Here is a 21,476-nt window from a genome sequence, read left to right on the forward strand (position 1 = left end):
TTGTACAAGTTATCTCACCATAAGGCCACACTGATTGTTCATCAGAAAGCCTCTGTGTTATATAGGAATTTCCAACATGCACGTATGAACAAGTTTTCGTATTATATTTTTTGTATAAACAACTATACGTTCCAGTCATTTGAAATATACCCCTGATGAAGTCTTTTGCATAAGACAAAACGCGTTGGGTTATCTGTGTTGTGAAGTTATCTCCGAACCAACTTTAAGGAGTAGGAGGAGATTGTTGTGATCCTTCCGCATTTGTATTCAGCGCTAAGAGTCATACAACTTAAAGTGTGGAATAATACATCTCCTCTGTTTTAATTTGAATATGTTGTTAATAAATGTTTTATTATGGAACATGTTATTATCTCATTTTAAAAAGTGTTAACCATTTAAGGGTTAGAAAATTGGGAGTTGATGCGACCCCTTGGCGCCAATTCTTCTACTGTTGTGTGTAAATATATATATATATATATATATATATATATATATATATCTCCCCTTTGGGAATGTCTTACAACCAATGCATTCCTATGGTCTCCAGATCTCCAGCAGTGTAGCAAGATATTCTGATCAGCACAGTGGGAATATAGAACCATCTGGACAGAAGATTGTAACCAGCCTCCTGCACAATCCTACCGACAGAGACACTGTCTAACACCTCATTAATAGGATGTGCTTAATGATCTCCCTGCCTTCTGTGAGGTAATGATGCAAAACTTTCGTCTGAAGTCTGCCCAGTTGGTGTCATCAGAGTCTCTTGCTCTGACAAGTATATATCTGATGCACATTCCTCTGGTCCTTTAGATTCCGAACAAATTTAGTCATTGTTGGAAAAATACAGTACATTAGAGACTTCTGAGGTGTCAGAAGGAAAACATCCCAAAATCAGTACGTCCATAGTCCTTCGATGTGCAGGCAGTTCCTGTCTTCCACCTATTGTCCTTTGGGATGTCCTGTTTTATTTGGATACAAACACCCAGTACTGCTGCTGTCTTCAAAAAGAAAGATCTGATTCTAACGATGGACTTCAATTCTAACTATGAACTCGTGGTGGACGCTTGCCAGTTTATTGAGGGTCCCATGTTTCCCAGCTGTGTTTTCCCCCAGAAAAAAAAAAGTCCTGGCATCTCCAGTGAGATCTACAGGTTCCAAGAGGAGGAGGATCTGGATAACTTTCCCATTTTTGGTCAATTGTTATAAAAGAATTGATTGCTTACATGAATGTTCTCGTCACCAAGGGCATTGATTGATTGTAAAGGTTATGGACTGGAAGAACGAGCCTGGATAAATGAATATGATGTGCATGCTACTACACTCATACAGAATTTCCATTAAAAGTTTCCTTGACAACCCAAGAGGTACGCACTGATTACCCATAAGAAGGGGAGGGGGGTACTTTCACATGTGGCTAGCCTGATCATATTACCACATCCGGTGGAGCTGATTTACTGACTAGCCAGTCATCTCCGGATGCACTTGTTACTGCTGTCTGGCCCAACATGGGCACTGACATCTTAACTGAGATAAGATGCCATAATTACAGCCATTCACAGTGACTTTACTCCTCACATGACTTCAGTGTCCAATCCTGTAGTAGAATACCTTATTTAAACCACTTCCTGGCACCTGCTCCCTGCCAGTACAACTTGCCTTCAGGGTTCACATGGTTCCTGTGTCAGAAGCTGTTCTCTATCTCCTGAGCTTCCTGCTAATTGTTCCAGATCCTCTGTGAGCTCTGCAGCGTTCTACCTCCTCTCTCTACTACAATCAGTTCTGTGTTCAGCGCTTAACTACTCAGCATTGAGTCTGGTGCTCAGTCACTCCCATCCCACAAGTGTGCTCCTCTGCTTCAGCCTGCATACCTGCCTGCAATAACATAGCCTGCACATCCCTGCGTGCAGTCTCAAACCTGCACATTGCTGCCTGTGGTTTCAAAATGTACTTACTGTGTACATTCTCAGACAGTACATTCCTGCATACACTATTCACTACGGCCTGCTATTATCATAGTGCAGTTTCTACGTTAGCCAGCAGGGCTCTACATCACCTGCCAAGGGCCATATATCTAGTGTGTATTACTGTCTAACCTCATAGATCGTTCCTGACACAACAGAGAGCACCATACATCTATATATGTTTTAATGTTACTGCCATTGTTGAGGAGCACGCCTGTACGTTACATGTTGACCTGTTCTCCTTAATTTCAGGCCCCTGAAGGTAGACCCAATACAATCACCTACTTTCATTTACTCCAGTTCCTACCAGTCTTCTCCAATGGTCCCCGTCCTGTGCCCACAATAAATACACAATAAGAAAATGAAGTATGAGATACACCAGAGAGTGTGGGGAAGAGACTGGTTAGATCTCTGTGCTGGTAACACACAGTGACATGATGTGAGGAGGAGAGCAGGAGTATAATAGGGGCTGATGGCTCCTGATGTATGAGAGACACCAGAGTGTGGGGAGGAGACTGGTCAGATTTCTGGGCTGGTATAATAGGGGCTGATGGCTCCTGTCTCCCTCACTGGGCAGATACATTTCCATAGCTTGTACTGACAGAGGAATTTATAGGAGAAGAGTTATGTAACATAGTAACATAGTAACATAGTATCTGAGGTTGAAAAAAGACAATAGTCCATCGAGTTCAACCTATTTGTGGTGTCCTCTGCATGATGATTTGACTAAATAGTAACTATAATGCATGACTATGCACCATACCCCTGGATATCCTTATCCAATAGAAATTTATCTAACCCATTCTTAAAGGTGTTGACAGATTCCGCCATTACAACTCCCTCGGGCAGGGAATTCCAAACACGTATTGTCCTTACCGTGAAAAAGCCTTTACGCCGTATTGTGCGGAATCTCCTCTCCTCTAACCTGAGCGAGTGTCCACGAGTCCTCTGTGCTGATCTAACCAAAAACAGGTCCCGCGCAAGCTCTGAGTATTGTCCCCTTATATATTTGTAGATGTTGATCATATCCCCTCTTAGTCTCCGCTTTTCCAATGTAAACATGCCTAGTCTTTCAAGACTTTCCTTGTATTCCATCGTCTCCATGCCCTTAATTAGTTTGGTCGCCCTCCTTTGTACCTTTTCAAGCTCCAGGATATCCTTTTTGTAGTACGGTGCCCAGAACTGTACACAGTATTCAAGGTGTGGCCTCACTAGTGATTTATATAATGGGAGTATAATACTCTCGTCCCTAGCATCAATACCCCGTTTTATGCATGCTAATATCTTATTAGCCTTCTTTGCTGCAGTCCTACTTTGGGTACTACTGCTTAGCTTGCTATCTATGAGGACACCTAAGTCCTTTTCCAGTACAGAATCCCCTAGTTTTACCCCATTTAGTAGGTAGGTGTAATTTTTGTTCTTGTTACCACAGTGCATTACCTTACACTTGTCTGTGTTGAAGCGCATTCTCCATTTGGCTGCCCATGCTTCTAATTTAACTAAGTCGTTCTGAAGAGACTCGGCATCCTCCTCTGTATTTATAGCCTTACACAATTTGGTATCATCTGCAAAAATTGACACCATGCTCTCTAGACCTTCTGTTAGGTCGTTAATGAAAATATTGAACAATAGCGGTCCTAATACTGAGCCTTGCGGCACACCACTTAGCACTTCAGTCCAAGTTGAAAAATATCCATTAACCACAACGCGCTGCTTCCTATTATCTAACCAGTTTTTGACCCAAGTGCATATTGTGCTTCCTAGCCCTGATTCTTGTAGCTTGTATATAAGTCTCATGTGTGGTACAGTATCAAACGCTTTGGCAAAGTCTAAAAAGATTACATCCACGTCTTTACCCTGATCTAGGTTTGCGCTTACTGTTTCATAAAAGCCAAGTAAGTTGGTTTGACAGGATCTGTCCTTCATAAACCCATGTTGATTCCTTTTAATGACCTTATTGGTTTCAAGGAACTTCTGAATACTATCTCTTAGAATACCTTCCAATACTTTCCCCACTATAGATGTAAGACTAACTGGTCTATAATTACCTGGTTCAGCTTTACTTCCCTTTTTGAATATAGGCACTACTTCCGCTATACGCCAGTCTTTGGGAACCATACCTGATATAACTGAATCCTCAAAGATCAGAGATAGCGGTTTTGCCAGTTCAGAGTGAAGCTCCATTAGAACCCTTGGATGAATACCATCGGGCCCTGGTGATTTATTAATCTTTAAATGTTTTAATCGGTGACAGACTACTTCCTCGCTTAAATAAGTACCTATCAGTGTGATATTGTCCTTATTGAGATTGTGTGTCAGTCCCTGAATTGGGTCCTCTCTAGTGAATACTGTTGAAAAAAACTCATTTAGTGTGTTCGCTATGTCATTATCATTTTTGCTTAAGACTCCCAATGTGTCCTTCAAAGGGCCTATACTCTCCTTTTTTAATCTCTTGCTATTGATGTATTTAAAGAATTTTTTGGGATTTGCTTTGCTTTCCTTTGCTACTAGTTTTTCAGTTTCTACTTTAGCCGCTCTTATTTCCTTTTTGCAATTTTTGTTACATTCCTTATAGTGCTGAAATGACTCTGCTTCCCCGTCAGATTTGTATTTTTTAAATGCTCGCCTTTTCTTGCCCATAAGTTCCTTAATCTTTTTGTTAAGCCACATCGGTTTATGATTTTTATTCCCTTTTTTGCTACTCATAGGAATATATTTGAGTGTATTTTTAGCTAGCAGGAATTTTAGTACCTCCCATTTCTCCGTAGTATTTTTTCCTAAAAACAAACCTTCCCATTCAATATCCCTGAAATATACCCTCATCATTTCAAAATTTGACTGAGCACGGAAAATATGTGACTCTTTTCTGTAATAAGTGTTTATTACTCACCAGTGCTGATATCTGTAGGGATTTTCTCCTCATACTGCTGATCACCCCTCACAAAAGTCTCTTCATCTCCCTTCATATCAGTCACATACGTCTCTTCTTTTCCCTCTATATCTTCTGCCTTCATATCAGTCTCATACGTCTCCTCTTTTTCCTCTATATCTTCTGCCTTCATATCAGTCTCATACGTCTCTTCTTCTCCCTCTATATCTTCTGCTTTCACATCAGTCACATACGTCTCTTCTTTTCCCTCTATATCCTCTGCCTTCATATCAGTCACATACGTCTCTCCTTCTCCCTCTATATCTTCTCCCTTCATATCAGTCACATACATCTCTTCTTCTCCCTCTATATCTTCTGCCTTCATATAAGTCACATACGTCTCTTCTTCTCCCTCTATATCTTCTGCTTTCACATCAGTTACATACGTCTCTTCTTCTCCCTCTATATCTTCTGCCTTTATATCAGTCACATACGTCTCTTCATCTCCCTCTGTATCGTTTACATTAATATCAGTCAAATCTTCACCCTAAATAATCCATAAAATATCAGGAGTTATGGTAGACTTACCATTGATAACTATGTTTCTCCGAAGTCCACAGTATCTACAGGATCTACCTTGGGTAATAGGTGGCATCAGAGTAACAGGTACCAAATGGTCAAAGCTTTTGAGGTCCCAGGATGCAACGGTCCAGCCTCCCTATAACCCTGCCTCCTAGCTCAGGGAATTCGGTTGTTTCCAAAGCTCAAGGCAGGAGCAGATTTATCGCGAGGGAAGACCTATTCAGGTGAGAAGAATATGCACACACTTCCGTACTAAAGGAGGGAAGAGGTTAGTAAGTGTAAAGATTCTCAAATAAGGTGCGTCAGGGTAGGTTCCTTTGGATACTCTCGACTTCGGAGAAACAGAGTTATTAGCCATCCTCTCTTATGAAAACCCTATAGAGCAAAGAGAGTGTCTGTCTTTCTGATGGCACTGGTATGGTCCACGTAGATCCTTAGAGCACGAACTACATCCAATTATGCATCTCCCACAGAGAGGTCCGTACCTGAAAAGCCGGAACTACTATTTCTTTATTGAGGTGGAACTTAACGACCACGTTAGGAAGATATCCAGATTTAGTTTGGAGAACTGCTCTGTCTGGATGGAATACCAGGAAAATGGGAGGGCAAAACGATACCACCCCCTAAATCTGATACTCTTCTAGCTGAAGCAATTGCCAGAAGAAAAATAACTTTCGCTGTGAACCATTTGAGATCCACATTATTCAGTGGTTCAAACGGAGAAACTTGAAGCGCCCAGAGGACTATTTCTAGATCCAAGGGGCTGTAGGGGGAACAAAGGGATGTAAAATGTGGAGCATTCCTTGGAAAAAAAAGTGTGAACATCCTGTAGGTTATAAATTTTCATTTGGAACCATACAGATAATGCAGACACTTGTACCTTCAATGAAGCTAAGCAGAGACCTTTGTCCATTATATCTGGTAATAGATGAGAGCAGAGGCTGGCTTCCTTGCTTTAAGCATCGTTTGAATGACCTCTTGTGAAAATATAGATTTTAAATACCTACCGGTAAATCCTTTTCTCGTAGTCCATAAGAGATATTGGGGACACATTAGTACGATGGGGTATAGACTGGTCCAAAGGAGCCAGTGCACTTTAAATTTCTTCAACTGGATGTGCTGGCTCCTCCCCTCTATGCCTCCTCCTACAGGTCAGTTATAGGTAAAACAGTGCCCGAAGGAGAATGACATACTTGAAGAGAAGGAACATAACAACAATAATGGTGGTGAGATTTACACACCAGCACACCAAAACACAACCAGGCCAACATGGGCTGGCAACATAAACAGCAACAGCTGAACAGGAAACACATAACAGAGAACCTGCAGAAAGTCACTGCACAGAGGCGGGCACCCAATATCCCTTATGGACTACGAGAAAAGGATTTACCGGTAGGTATTTAAAATCCTATTTTCTCTAGCATCCATAAGGGATATTGGGAACAGATTAGTACGATGGGGACGTTCCAAAGCTTCTAGAATGGATGGGAACGCGCAGAGACTGCTGCAGCACCACCTGCCCAAACTGGGTATCCTCTTTGGTCAGGGTATCAAATTTGTAGAACATCACAAAGGTGTTCTTCCCCGACCAGGTAACAGCTCGGCATAGTTGTAGGGCCGAGACTCCATGGGCAGCCACCCAGGAAGACCTCACCGATCTAGTAGAGTGGGCCTTTAGAGACTGGGTAACAGGCAAGGCTGCCGACACAAAGGCCTGTTGTATAGTAAGCCGAATCCAAAGAGCAATGGACTGCTTTGAAGCAGGGCAACCCTATTTCTGCGCATCATACAGCACGAACAAGGAATCCGTCCTTCTGATCCGAACAGTCCTCTTGACATTTTCAAGGCTCACACTGCATCCAATGCCTCCGGCGGGGCAGAAGTGCCAGAATTGGACGGAATCACAATAGGTTGATTCAAGTGAAATGCGGAGACCACCTTTGGCAGGAACTGCTGTCTAGTCCTGAGCTCCACTCTGTTCTCGTAAAAGATCAAGTAGGGACTTTTACACAATAAGACCCCCAATTCTGAGACACGCCTAGCAGAAGCCAGGGCCAGTACATCACCATTTTCCACGTGAGGTACTTGTCTTCTACCGTCATCAGAGGTTCAAACCAGGAGGACTTTAGAAAGCGTAACACCACATCCAGATCCCAAGGTGCCGTAGGCGGCACAAACGGAGGTTGCTACATGAAGCACCCCTTGCAAGAAGGTCTGAACTTCTGGCAGGAGAGCCAACTTCTTCTGGAAGAAGATAGAAAGAGCTGAAATCTGGACCTTAATGGATCCAAGATGTAAGCCTTTATCCACTCCAGTATGCAGTAAATAAAGGAATCTTCCCAAGTGGAATTCTGCAGATGGATATGTGCATTCCTCGCACCAAGAGATATATCTCCGCCAGATGATGATGATGGTGTTTTGACGTCACAGGTTTTCTGGCTTGCACTATAGTGGCAATGACCTTTTTGGAAAGCCCTTTGTGAGCTAGGATGTTCTGCTCAAACGAAGCCACCGTAAGTCTGGGTAGACGAACGGTCCTTGCTGAAGAAGATCTTCTCTTAGCGGCAGAGGCCAAGGGTCCTCCACAGCCATGTCCAGAAGAGCCACGTACCACGGTCTTCGAGGCCAATCCGGAGCAATCAAGATTGCCTGCACTCCTTGATGCCTGATCCTCCTGAGTACCCTGGGGATCACTGGAATCAGATTAAATAGGTAGACCAGCCTGTAAGGCCAAGGAGTTGTCAGCGCATCTACTGCGCTCGCCTGAGGGTCTCTGGTTCGCGAGCAATAGCAGCAAAGCTTCTTGTTGAGGTGAGAGGCCATCACGTCGATCTGTGGGCAGCCCCACCTGCCGATGATCTGTTGAAACACCTGAGGGTGTAGTCCCCACTCCCCTGGGTGGAGGTCATGGCGACTGAGGAAGTCCGCTTCCCAGTTGTCCACTCCCGGAATGAAGATTGCGGACAGTGCTCTTGCATTTCTTTCTGCCCAGAAGAGTATTCTTGACACTTCTCGCATGCAGGATCTTCTTTTTGTCCCTCCTTGTCGATTGATGTACGCCACTGCCTTTGCGTTGTCCGACTGAACCTGGATCGCCCGATCCCGGAGTAGAGGGGAGGCCTGAATCAGAGCATTGTAGATGGCCCGAAGTTCCAGGACGTTGATTAGAAGGAGGGCCTCCTGGGCAGACCACCTGCCCTGGAACTGCTCCCCAGGGTGACAGCTCATCATCCTCTCAGACTCGCGTCTGTCATGAGGAGGATCCAATCCTGAATCCCAAAGCGTCAACCTTTCAGCAGGTTGGAAGACTGTAGCCACCACAGGAGGGAAATCCTGGCCTGGGGTGATAGCCAAATCATCCGGTGCATCTGAAGATGGGAACCAGACCACTTGTTCAGGATGTCCAATTGGAACAGTCTGGCAAGAAACCTTCTGAACTAAATCGCCTCGTACGAGGCCAGCATATTTCCCAACAATTTTATGCAAAGATGAATGCATACTCGAGCAGGACGCAGCACCATGCGAACCATTTCTTGCAGTGTTCTCACTTTTTCCTCTGTGAGGAACACTTTTTGTGCTACAGTATCCAGGAGCATCCGCAGAAACAAGAGCCGCTGAGACGGTTCCAGGTGGGACTTCTGCAGATCGAGGATCCACCCATGGTGAGGCAGAAGTTGGATAGTGCAATCTATATGGAGCAATAGAAGCTCCCTGGAACTCGCTTTTATCAGGAGATCGTCCAGGTATGGAATTACGTTAACCCCCTGGACCGTGCTGAAACATAATTTCCGCCATCACCTTCGTGAACACCCTTGGAGCTGTAGACAGGCCGAAGGGTAACGCCTGAAACTGGTAGTGATCATTCAGGAGGGCGAACCGCAGATAGGCCTGATGAGGAGGCCAAATTGGGACATTAGGAATTCCCGTTGTTCCAGGCATGCAATCACTGCTCTCAAAGATTCCATCTTGAATTTGAAAACCTTCAGGTAAGGATTCAAGGACTTCAGATTCAGAATGGGTCTCACAGACCTGTCTGGTTTTGGTACTACGAACAGAGTGGAGTAGTAACCCTGTCCTCATTGTAGTAGGGGTACTGGAACAATGACCTGGGACTGGACCAACTTGTTTCTGGCCAGTAGTAGCATACCACGCATATTTTCCAAAGCTGATAAGCCTGATTTGAAAAATCGTTGGGGAGGAGCACCGTCGAACTCCAGCTTGTAACCCTGAGAGATTAGGTACCTTACCCAAGCATCTTGGCAGGAACGGTCCCAGATATGGCTGTAGTGACGTAAATGAACTCCCACCACAAGATCCCCTCCGGATGGGTGGGCACCGTCATGCTGAAGTGTTTACGGAAGCAGACCTGGTGCTGTGGTCCTGAGAACCGGCAATGGCTGGTTTCTTAGGTTTACCTCTGGAACCTCTAGCAGCATTAGAGGCCCCCCTGGCCCTAGATCGAAATCTGGAGGACTTAAAGGACTGAGTAGACGGTCCCGGGTAGGTACGTCTAGCAGGCAGAGCCCCTGAAGGGAGAAACATGGATTTCCCAGCAGTAGCTTTGGAAATCCATGCGTCCAATTCCCCTCCAAAGAGCCATTCACCTGTGAACGGAAGAGATTCCACATTACGTTTGGAGTCAGCATCAGCGATCCACTGATGTAACCATATGGCTCTGCGCGCAGACACAGCCATAGCGGTGGTCCTAGCATTAATATTGCCAATCTCTTTAAGGGAGTCACAGAGGACTCTTGCCGTGTCCTGAATGTGTTTTAGGAAAGTTACAGTAGTAAGGTCATATCACCCGAGAGACCTTCCTGAATTTGATTAGCCCATGAATGAATTGCATGCGCCATCCAGCTACCTGCAATGACCGGTCTTTGAGCTACACCTGCAGCAGTGTAGATAGATTTCAGAGTGGTCTCAATTTTCCTATCTGCTGGGTCCTTTACCGTAGAGGAGCAGGAAGTACTGCCTTTTCAGAAAGGCGAGAGACTGAGACGTCTATTGCTGGAGATTCTTCCCAGAATTTCTTGTCTTCAGGGGCAAAGGGGAATGTACAGTATGCAAAACCCGTTTGGACACCTGAAACTTTTATCTGGATTCTTCCAGGACATTCGAAATAAGTCATCTAATTCCTTGGAATCAGGAAATGTGACTGCCACTTTATCTTGTGGGAGGAAAAATGACTGCTGATTAGTAGTATCCTCCACTTATGGGGTCCACATCATCCTGTGTATCATCATCAGTATCTGATAGTAGTGCAGGTAAAGCACGTTTATGTGCCCCCTTAGTAGACAGGGGGGATGTTTGGCAGTAAGGCTAGCCACTGCTTGTTGCAGTTCCTGAGTCTTATTGGCATTTGCAGTGAGTTGAGATGACATATCAGACATCAAGTTTTGATAGCCCCCAGCCGGAAGGGCTCTTGACTCTCCCCCACATTGTTATCAGCATTCTGTGATGACTGACTACACTGCTCACGTGATATTGAGCCAGACAAGATAGGGGAGGAATTTAGCATTACATACACTGTATAACTTCTTTTTTACCATTGTGTACAAGAAAACAGGTATAATACACATACAACACAGCCTGAATACACTACAAGCCTGTCTTATTGCATTTGAGAGGAGACACAGGAGAGATGACCCAGAGCACCCAACGCTGCACAGCACCAGTAAGGCTGTCAGCATTTTAAATATATAACAGTGAAACTGTCTTATGAAAAAATCCCTCAGAGGAATGTTATGTGTGCACAATATAGCAGCTCTCCCCCTCTACACCTGGTCCCAGTGATCCAGCACGTGACCATTATGGAGGAGCTGTGTGAAGCTGCTGCTTATGCAGAGGAAGGCCCCAAAATGCAGCTGAGCCCGCTCTGATGTAGCTCGATCCCTGCTATGGCGCCGTAGCGACTGTGTAATCTTTATACTGGCCACGTCTCCTAAGTGATTGTAGCCTCACATAAATTCTTGGTACAAGGTATATTAGCCAGTCTCACGCAGGGGCTACAGCGGATCCCCCCCAGGATGGACCCGTACGCCTCACCCACGCTTCTGCCGCACAGTGAACCGGGGGACCCCCCTAGCGGGTTCCCCCATTGTGTACTCACCACCGACGATCACCTTCAGGCAGCGTTAGGGGTGTGCGGCATGCTGCGGCTGTGACAGCCAAGGCGCCATGCCCCGCTGAACAAACAGCGGAGAAGCGGCTCTGCACCTCATGAATATCATGACGGCTAAGGAAGTCCGATTCCTAATTTAGGACTCCCAGTATGAATACTGTGGACACGGCTGGATGACAAAGTTCTGCCCACCTTAACGTGCGGCTTACTTCCTCCATTGCCATCCGACTGCGAGTGCCTCCTTGGTGATTGAGGTAAGCTACTGCCATGGCACTGTTCAACCGAGTCTGAATCGGTTTGCCATGAAGAATTTCTTTTCCTGGATGAGTGCCATGTAGACGGCCAGAAGTTCCAGAACATTGATTAGCAAACAACTTTCTTCCTTGGTCCAGCGCCCCTGGAGAGAGTACTTTTCTGTTACGGCTCCCCAGCCCTGGAGACTGGCGTTCGTTGTCAGAACCACCCAGTTTGAAATCTAAAAGGGTTAATCTCTGTCCAGATGGGACGTCTGTAGCCACCAGGCTAATGACCGACACACTTCCTGTGGAATAATTGTCTGAGTTTTTATCATCTGATGCTGTCTGTTACATTTGGAGAGAATCCGATGATGAAGGGGCCTTGAATGGAATAGAGCATAATCTACCATGTCAAATGTCGAGACCATTGATTCCAGAACTCGCATTGCTGCATGGATGGATACTCTCAGTCTGTGTAGCAGACTGAAGCCTCATCTGTAGAAAGATTCTCTGAAGATCTGTATCCAATACAGCCCCCAGATGCGTCATCCGTTGTGATGGGACTAAGGAGGACTTCGCCCAATTTATGAGCCAGCCGTGAGTCTGTAAGCAGGCTATTGTCACTTGAAGAAGGCATTGCAGAGTTTCCTGGGACTGAGACAGGATTAGCAGGTCATCTAGGTATGGGAAAATCCTTATCCCCTGACGATGAAGATACGCTGCCATCACCACTATAATCTTGGTAAATACCCTTTGAACTGTAGGGCAGCTCCTGAAACTGTAAATGTTGCTGGAAGATAGCGAACCTGAGATAGCACTGATGGGAAGGTGCTATAGGTACATGTAGGTAAGCATCTTCAATATCCAGCGACACCATAAAATCCCCCGTCTCCATTGCCAGGATAAAGGAATGCAAAGTTTCCATATGGAATCGAGGCACCCAGATATGCTTGTTCAAAGCTTTGAGATTGAGAATGGGCTGGTAGGACCCATTTGGTTTCTGTACTAGAAACAGTTTGGAATAGAAACCTCGTCTCCGCTGTGCTGAGGGAACCGGTACTATCACTCCTGATTGTAGCAACGTCTAACCTGCATCTTGTAGAGCCTTGGCATTTGCTTCCACAAGAGATGGGCTGGTACAGAAGAAATTTTGAGGGGGGCATTTCTTAAAGGAGAAAATGTAACCATGATACACCACTTCTTGCACCCAGGTATCTGTGGTGGACTGCTGCCAAACCTGTGCAAATAGAAGTCGGCCTCCCGCCCTGGGATCCCCCAGGTGGAGACCCATGCCATCAGGCCAACGGCTTATCATCTAGTTTAGAAGCCAGGCATCTGGTTGCCCAAGCCTTCAAAGTCTTACCAGATTTATCTGATTGAGACTGTTTGCCGAAAACCTTTCCCTTTGCTTTCCATTGGCTTCAAAAGGACAGAAAAGCCAGAAATCTGGATTTAGCTTTATATGTTGAAGGAAACTACACTTTCTCTGACGTCCTAGTGGATGCTGGGAACTCCGTAAGGACCATGGGGAATTGCGGGCTCCGAAGGAGACTGGGCACTCTAGAAAGATTTATGACTACCTGGTGTGCACTGGCTCCTCCCACTATGACCCTCCTCCAAGCCTCAGTTAGATTTTGTGCCCGGCCGAGGTTGGATGCACACTAGGGGCTCTCCTGAGCCCTTAGAAAGAAAGTATAGATTTAGGTTTTTTATTTTCAGTGAGACCTGCTGGCAACAGGCTCACTGCAGCGAGGGACTAAGGGGAGAAGAAGCGAACTCGCCTGCTTGCAGCCGGATTGGGCTTCTTAGGCTACTGGACACCATTAGCTCCAGAGGGATCGACCGCAGGCCCAGTCCTTGGTGTTCGGTCCCGGAGCCGCGCCGCCGTCCCCCTTACAGAGCCAGAAGCAAGAAGAGGTCCGGAAAATCGGCGGCAGAAGACATCAGTCTTCACCAAGGTAGCGCACAGCACTGCAGCTGTGCGCCATTGCTCCTCACACACACTTCATACTCCGGTCACTGAGGGTGCAGGGCGCTGGGGGGGGGGCGCCCTGAGAAGCAATAATAACACCTTGGCTGGCAAAAATTCCACAATATATAGCCCCAGAGGCTATATATGTGGAAAATACCCCTGCCAGAATATAGAAAAAAGCGGGAGAATAGTCCGCGGAAAAGGGGCGGAGCTATCTCCCACAGCACACTGGCGCCATTTCTCCTTCACAGATCCGCTGGAAGGAAGCTCCCTGGCTCTCCCCTGCAGTCTACACTACAGAACAGGGTAAAAACAGAGAGGGGGGGCACTAAATTTAGGCGCAGTATAAATTATATAAAAAAAGCAGCTATAGGGGACATAACTCAGTTAGTCCCTGCATTATATAGCGCTCTGGTGTGTGCTGGCATACTCTCACTCTGTCCCCCCAAAGGGCTTTTGTGGGTCCTGTCCTCAGTTGGAGCATTCCTTGTGTGTGTGCGGTGTGTCGGTACGGCTGTGTCGACATGTTTGATGAGGATAATGATGTGGAGGCGGAGCAGATGCCTTTAGAAGGGATGTCACCCCCTGCGGGGCAGACACCTGAGTGGTTGAACTTATGGAAAGAAATGAGTGCACGTATAGACTCCTTACATAAGAAATTTGACGACATGCCAAATGTGGGACAGCCGACTTCTCAGCTCGTGCCTGTCCAGGCGTCACACAGGTCATCAGGGGCTCTAAAACGCCCGCTACCTCAGACCGCAGACCCAGATGTCGACACTGATACTGACACCAGTGTCGACGACGATGAGTCTAACCTGATGCCCACTAAGGCCATTCACTGCATGATTGAGGCAATGAAAGAGGTGTTACACATTTCTGATATAAATACAGGTACCACTAAAAAGGGTATTATGTTTGGGGAGAAAAAACTACCCGTAGTTTTTCCCCCATCAGATGAATTAAATGAAGTGTGTGAAGAAGCGTGGGCTTTCCCTGATAAAAAAATTGGTACTTCCTAAGAAGGTACTAATGGCGTTCCCTTTCCCGCCAGAGGATAGGTCACGTTGGGAAACACCTCCTAGGGTGGATAAAGCGCTCACACGTTTGTCTAAAAAGGTGGCACTACCGTCTCCGGATACGGCCGCCCTCAAGGAACCTGCTGATAGAAAGCAGGAGGCGATCCTGAAGTCTGTATATACACACTCAGGCATTATACTTAGGCCAGCTATTGCGTCAGCTTGGATGTGCAGTGCTGCCGCTGCATGGTCAGATAAACTGTCAGAAAATATTGACACATTAGACAGAGACACGATCCTGTTAACCATAGACCATATAAAAGACTCAGTCTTATATATGAGAGATGCACAGAGGGAAATCTGCCGACTGGCATCTAAAGTAAGTGCATTGTCCATTTCTGCTAGGAAAGGCTTATGGACTCGCCAGTGGACAGGAGATGCAGATTCTAAAAGGCACATGGAAGTGTTGCCATATAAGGGTGAGGAATTATTTGGGGATGGTCTCTCGGACCTAGTTTCCACAGCAACGTCTGGGAAGTCAGCATTTTTACCCCATGTCCCCTCACAGCCTAAAAAGGCGCCGTTTTATCAGGTTCAGTCCTTTCGGACCCAGAAAAACAGGCGTGGAAAAGGCGGGTCTTTTCTGTCCAGAGGCAGAGGTAGGGGAAAAAGGCTGCAACAAACAGCAGGTTCCCAGGAGCAAAAGTCCTCCCCCGCTTCTTCTTCCAAGTCCGCCGCATGACGGTGGGGCTCCACAGGCGGAGCCAGGTACGGTGGGGGGCCGCCTCAAGAATTTCAGCGATCAGTGGGCTCGCTCACAGGTGGATCCCTGGATCCTTCAAATAGTATCTCAGGGGTACAAACTGGAATTCGAGGCGTCTCCACCCCACCGGTTCCTAAAATCTGCCTTGCCGATTGCTCCCTCAGACAGGGAGGCGGTGCTAGCGGCAATTCACAAGCTGTATTCCCAGCAGGTGATAATCAAGGTACCCCTACTTCAACAAGGCCGGGGTTACTATTCCACACTATTTGTGGTACCGAAACCGGACGGTTCGGTGAGACCCATTTTAAATTTGAAATCCTTGAACACATACATAAAAAAATTCAAGTTCAAGATGGAATCGCTCAGGGCGGTTATTGCAAGCCTGGACGAGGGGGATTACATGGTATCGGTGGACATCAAGGATGCTTACTTGCATGTCCCCATTTACCATCCTCACCAGGAGTACCTCAGATTTGTGGTACAGGATTGCCATTACCAATTCCAGACGCTGCCGTTTGGACTGTCCACGGCACCGAGGGTATTTACCAAGGTTATGGCGGAAAGGATGATACTCCTTCGAAAAAAGGGAGTTTTAATTATCCCGTACTTGGACGATCTCCTAATAAAAGCGAGGTCCAAGGAACAGTTGTTGGTGGGAGTAGCACTATCTCAGGAGGTGCTGCACCAGCACGGCTGGATTCTGAATATCCCAAAGTCACAGCTGGTTCCGACGACACGGCTACTGTTCCTGGGTATGATTCTGGATACAGTCCAGAAGAAAGTGTTTCTCCCGGAGGAGAAAGCCAGGGAGTGGTCATCTCTAGTCAGAGACCTCCTGAAACCAAAACAGGTATCAGTGCATCGCTGCACGCGGGTCCTGGGAAAGATGGTGGCTTCTTACGAAGCAATTCCCTTCGGCAGGTTCCATGCCAGAATCTTTCAGTGGGACCTGTTGGACCAGTGGTCCGGATCGCATCTTCAGATGCATCGCTTAATAACCCTGTCTCCAAGAACCAGGGTGTCTCTACTGTGGTGGCTGCAGAGTGTCCATCTTCTAGAGGGCCGCAGGTTCGGCATACAGGACTGGGTCCTGGTGACCACGGATGCCAGCCTTCGAGGCTGGGGGGCAGTCACACAGGGAAGAAACTTCCAAGGACTATGGTCGAGTCAGGAGACTTCCCTCCACATAAATATTCTGGAACTAAGGGCCATCTACAATGCCCTAAGTCAAGCAAAATCCCTGCTCCTACACCAGTCTGTGCTGATCCAGTCAGACAACATCACGGCAGTCGCCCATGTAAATCGACATGGCGGCACAAGAAGCAGGATGGCGATGGCAGAAGCCACAAGAATTCTCAGATGGGCGGAGAATCATGTACTAGCACTGTCAGCAGTGTTCATTCCGGGAGTGGACAACTGGGAAGCAGACTTCCTCAGCAGACACGACCTCCACCCGGGAGAGTGGGGACTTCATCCAGAAGTCTTCCAGATGCTGGTAAACCGTTGGGAAAAACCACAGGTGGACATGATGGCGTCCCGTCTCAACAAAAAGTTAAAAAGATATTGCGCCAGGTCAAGGGACCCTCAGGCGATAGCTGTGGACGCTCTAGTGACACCGTGGGTGTACCAGTCGGTTTATGTGTTCCCTCCTCTGCCTCTCATACAAAAGGTATTGAGAATAATAAGAAAGCGAGGAGTAAACACAATTCTCGTGGTTCCGGATTGGCCAAGACGAGCGTGGTACCCGGAACTTCAAGAGATGCTCTCAGAGGACCCGTGGCCTCTACCGCTCAGACAGGACCTGCTACAGCAGGGGCCCTGTCTGTTCCAAGACTTACCGCGGCTGCGTTTGACGGCATGGCGGTTGAACACCGGATCCTAAAGGAAAAGGGTATTCCGGAAGAAGTCATTCCTACGCTTATTAAGGCCAGGAAAGATGTTACGGCAAAGCATTATCACCGCATATGGCAGAAATATGTTGCATGGTGCGAGGCCAAAAAGGCCCCAACAGAGGAATTTCAACTAGGTCGATTTCTGCATTTCCTGCAAGCAGGAGTGAATATGGGCCTAAAACTAGGCTCCATTAAAGTACAGATCTCGGCTCTGTCGATTTTCTTTCAAAAAGAACTAGCTTCAGTACCTGAAGTTCAGACATTTGTGAAAGGAGTGCTGCATATTCAGCCCCCGTTTGTGCCTCCTGTGGCACCTTGGGATCTCAACGTGATGTTGAGTTTCTTAAAATCACATTGGTTTGAGCCACTAAAAACCGTGGATCTGAAATATCTCACGTGGAAAGTGGTCATGTTATTGGCCTTGGCTTCAGCCAGGCGAGTGTCAGAATTGGCGGCTTTATCATGTAAAAGCCCTTATCTGATTTTCCATATGGATAGGGCAGAATTGAGGACTCGTCCCCAATTTCTCCCTAAGGTGGTGTCAGCGTTTCACCTGAACCAGCCTATTGTGGTGCCGGCGGCTACTAGTGAATTGGAGGACTCCAAGTTGCTAGACGTTGTCAGGGCCCTGAAAATATATGTTTCCAGGACAGCTGGAGTCAGAAAATCTGACTCGCTGTTTATCCTGTATGCACCCAACAAGCTGGGTGCTCCTGCTTCTAAGCAGTCTATTGCTCGCTGGATTTGTAGTACAATTCAGCTTGCACATTCTGTGGCAGGCCTACCACAGCCAAAATCTGTAAATGCCCATTCCACAAGGAAGGTGGGCTCATCTTGGGCGGCTGCCCGAGGGGTCTCGGCTTTACAACTTTGCCGAGCATCTACTTGGTCAGGGGCAAACACGTTTGCAAAATTCTACAAATTTGATACCCTGGCTGAGGAGGACCTGGAGTTCTCTCATTCGGTGCTGCAGAGTCATCCGCACTCTCCCGCCCGTTTGGGAGCTTTGGTATAATCCCCATGGTCCTTACGGAGTTCCCAGCATCCACTAGGACGTCAGAGAAAATAAGAATTTACTCACCGGTAATTCTATTTCTCGTAGTCCGTAGTGGATGCTGGGCGCCCATCCCAAGTGCGGATTGTCTGCAATACTTGTACATAGTTATTGTTAACTAAAGGGTTATTGTTGAGACATCTGTTGAGAGGCTCAGTTGTTTTCATACTGTCAAACTGGATATAGTATCACGAGTTGTACGGTGTGATTGGTGTGGCTGGTATGAGTCTTACCCGGGATTCAAAATCCTTCCTTATTATGTCAGCTCTTCCGGGCACAGTATCCTAACTGAGGCTTGGAGGAGGGCCATAGTGGGAGGAGCCAGTGCACACCAGGTAGTCATAAATCTTTCTAGAGTGCCCAGCCTCCTTCGGAGCCCGCTATTCCCCATGGTCCTTACGGAGTTCCCAGCATCCACTACGGACTACGAGAAATAGAATTACCGGTGAGTAAATTCTTATTTTTTTGGGAGCTTCAGACACAAGAATGTTGGCTAATTCTGTACCAAACAGAATATTTCCAACAAAAGGCAGGGATTCCAGTACCTTCTTGAATTCAGAGTCAGCCTTCCATGTATGTAGCCAAAAAGCTCAGCAAGCTGCTACTGAGGAAGCTGATAAGCTGATGCTTGAGAAGCTACTATACCCATATCCAGGGCTGCTTCTTCCATAAAAACAGCTGCCTGTTTTATACAGGTTGAGTATCCCATATCCAAATATTCCGAAATACGGACCTTTTTTGAGTGAGAGTGAGATAGTGAAATCTTTGTTTTCTGATGGCTCAATGTACACAAACTTTGTTTAATACACAAAGTTATTAAAAATATTGTATTAAATGACTTTCAGGCTGTGTGTATAAGGTGTATATGAAACATAAATGAATTGTGTGAATGTACACACGCTTTGTTTAATGCACAAAGTTATAAAAAATATTGGCTAAAATGACCTTCAGGCTGTGTGTATAAAGTGTATATATGATACATAAATGTATTCTGTGCTTAGATTTAGGTCCCATCACCATGATATCTCATTATGGTATGCAATTATTCCAAAATACGGAAAAATCTGATATCCAAAATACCTCTGGTCCCAAGCATTTTGGATAAGGGAGACTCAACCTGTATATGCAATATGGGATAACCGTTCTTTCATTGCCATGGAAAGATCATCTTCCAATGCTTCTGACCAGCCTGCCACTGCTTTAGCCACCCAAGCTGTGGCCATAGCAGGACTAGTATCTGCCCTGGTCAAGAAGAAAATAGTTTTAAGAAAACCATCAACCTTTCTGTCTGTTACATCATTTAATGATGTTGAAGGCAGAGGTAACGTAGATTTGCGCACTAGTCCAACTACGTGTGCATCTACTTTAGGAGGAACTTCCCTTTTTAAACAGTCCACAGCGGGAATAGGATAATAAGAAAATCATTTCCTAGAATCTTAAATTTCTTACTGGGTGTAAACCATGCCTCTTGCATTATTTCTGTCAGATGATCTGAATTTGGAGATTCTGCTTTAACAGTTTTTGGACATTTAAACACAAATTCAGGTATATCTACTGATGTAAGATATTCCTCAACTCTAGATGCAGATTCAGAATGGGAAGAACCAGATTCATTATCTGAAGTATCCTCTGATTCTGAAACGTGTAGATTGTGAAGATGTTGCTCCATGTCGATGTGATTTCAAATCCTTGGGCCTGTCAGCCTGTTTTTGCTGAACGGCAACCTAGGTCTGAAATAAATCCTGAACTATACGTGGCATAATCCAGGGGGAATGTTGCATGTAAGGGTTAGATGGGTACCCCATATCTGATTAAGTAGCTGGCGCCATTTTCTCAGATAAATTGGATAACGTCTGTGCAAAAGATGCCCACAGAGGTTCTTGTGTCTGAACCAATGCCTGGCTTAAAGCCGGTTTATTAAGAAGGCTTTTATGGAAATCATAACAATTTGCACATGACACATCTTGTACCAGGTCTTGAGAGGTTAACCCCGCTTTGCAGGACAAATATGAAGTTAATGTAGGTGCCTCTTCACCCTTGACCTTCTTGGACATAGCAACAATTTTAATCACACACACGGTGTTAACTATGCTTCAATGTGACAGTCCTCACTTTATATGATTTTTAAAGTGAAGCACAATCAGATACCCCCCCCCCTGCTTGCACCGGATTTGAGGGTATGAATCAACAGAGAAAGAAAACAAAACTGACCGAAAAAAAGTTTAAAGTCAGCAGCCGCACTAGCAATCAGTCACATAAAACATATTAGTATACATTTGCAAAATGAGCACAATTTCAATTACTCAAAAAATATAAGTAGACAGGAGGAAACATTACTGCATTTACCTTATACCGGAGAACTAGCGTATTCAGATGCACAGCGAATAATACAGCAGTAAATGTTCACAAATGCTCATTTGCATCAGACACTTTTTTCAACTACTCAATACCGCCAGGGTAGGTAGGAACTCAGTGCTGTATCACCAGCGTCAGGAGAGCGGGATACGGGGAGACTTCAACCCCGCTCCGTATTCAACCACTCCGCTAAGACAGCTGGGAGAAACAGCCGCACCAGTGAACACAGCCGCACAGCAACTCAAACTGAACTGTTTGTGTCAGCATCTCAGACGGTAGCGGATATCAGTTTATGGAGGGAAACTCGGCGGAGACTGGTCATGAACTGGGGGGAGGGACGACCAGGGGAGCGTCTTACTCCCCACTGCTGACATAAACCTCAGGGATCGAGGCCTCTACTAATCCCCAGAACCTATGATCCCTGAGGCCTAGTGCTGGTGCACCTGAGGTGGCAGCCACGTCAGGACTGTCTGGTAGTCTCCCCCTGAAACAGTAAGGCGGCAGTATATGCGTCTTAAACCGCTACCTGGAAAAAAGAAGCGTTACCTTCTCCCCGTTCTCCGGCCGCAACCTGGGATCGTCAGTATGGACTTGCTAGTACATCCAGCTAGCGTCCAACGAAACACCAGTGTTTACACGGGGGTAACCA

General features: G+C 46.2%; 1 protein-coding gene across 1 annotated transcript in view; it reads right to left on the bottom strand.

Annotated features, from left to right (window-relative positions):
- The window catches only part of LOC135054515 (zinc finger protein 665-like), a 172,328-nt gene that overhangs the window by 122,259 nt on the left and 28,593 nt on the right, over positions 1-21,476 (bottom strand). The window contains exon 6 of the mRNA XM_063957643.1: positions 4,852-5,377. Within this exon, the coding sequence (XP_063813713.1) occupies positions 4,852-5,377 (526 nt within the window). The remainder of the gene's footprint in view (positions 1-4,851; positions 5,378-21,476) is intronic.

The sequence above is a fragment of the Pseudophryne corroboree genome, chromosome 3 (assembly GCF_028390025.1).
Source record: "Pseudophryne corroboree isolate aPseCor3 chromosome 3, aPseCor3.hap2, whole genome shotgun sequence".
NCBI lineage: Eukaryota > Metazoa > Chordata > Amphibia > Anura > Myobatrachidae > Pseudophryne > Pseudophryne corroboree.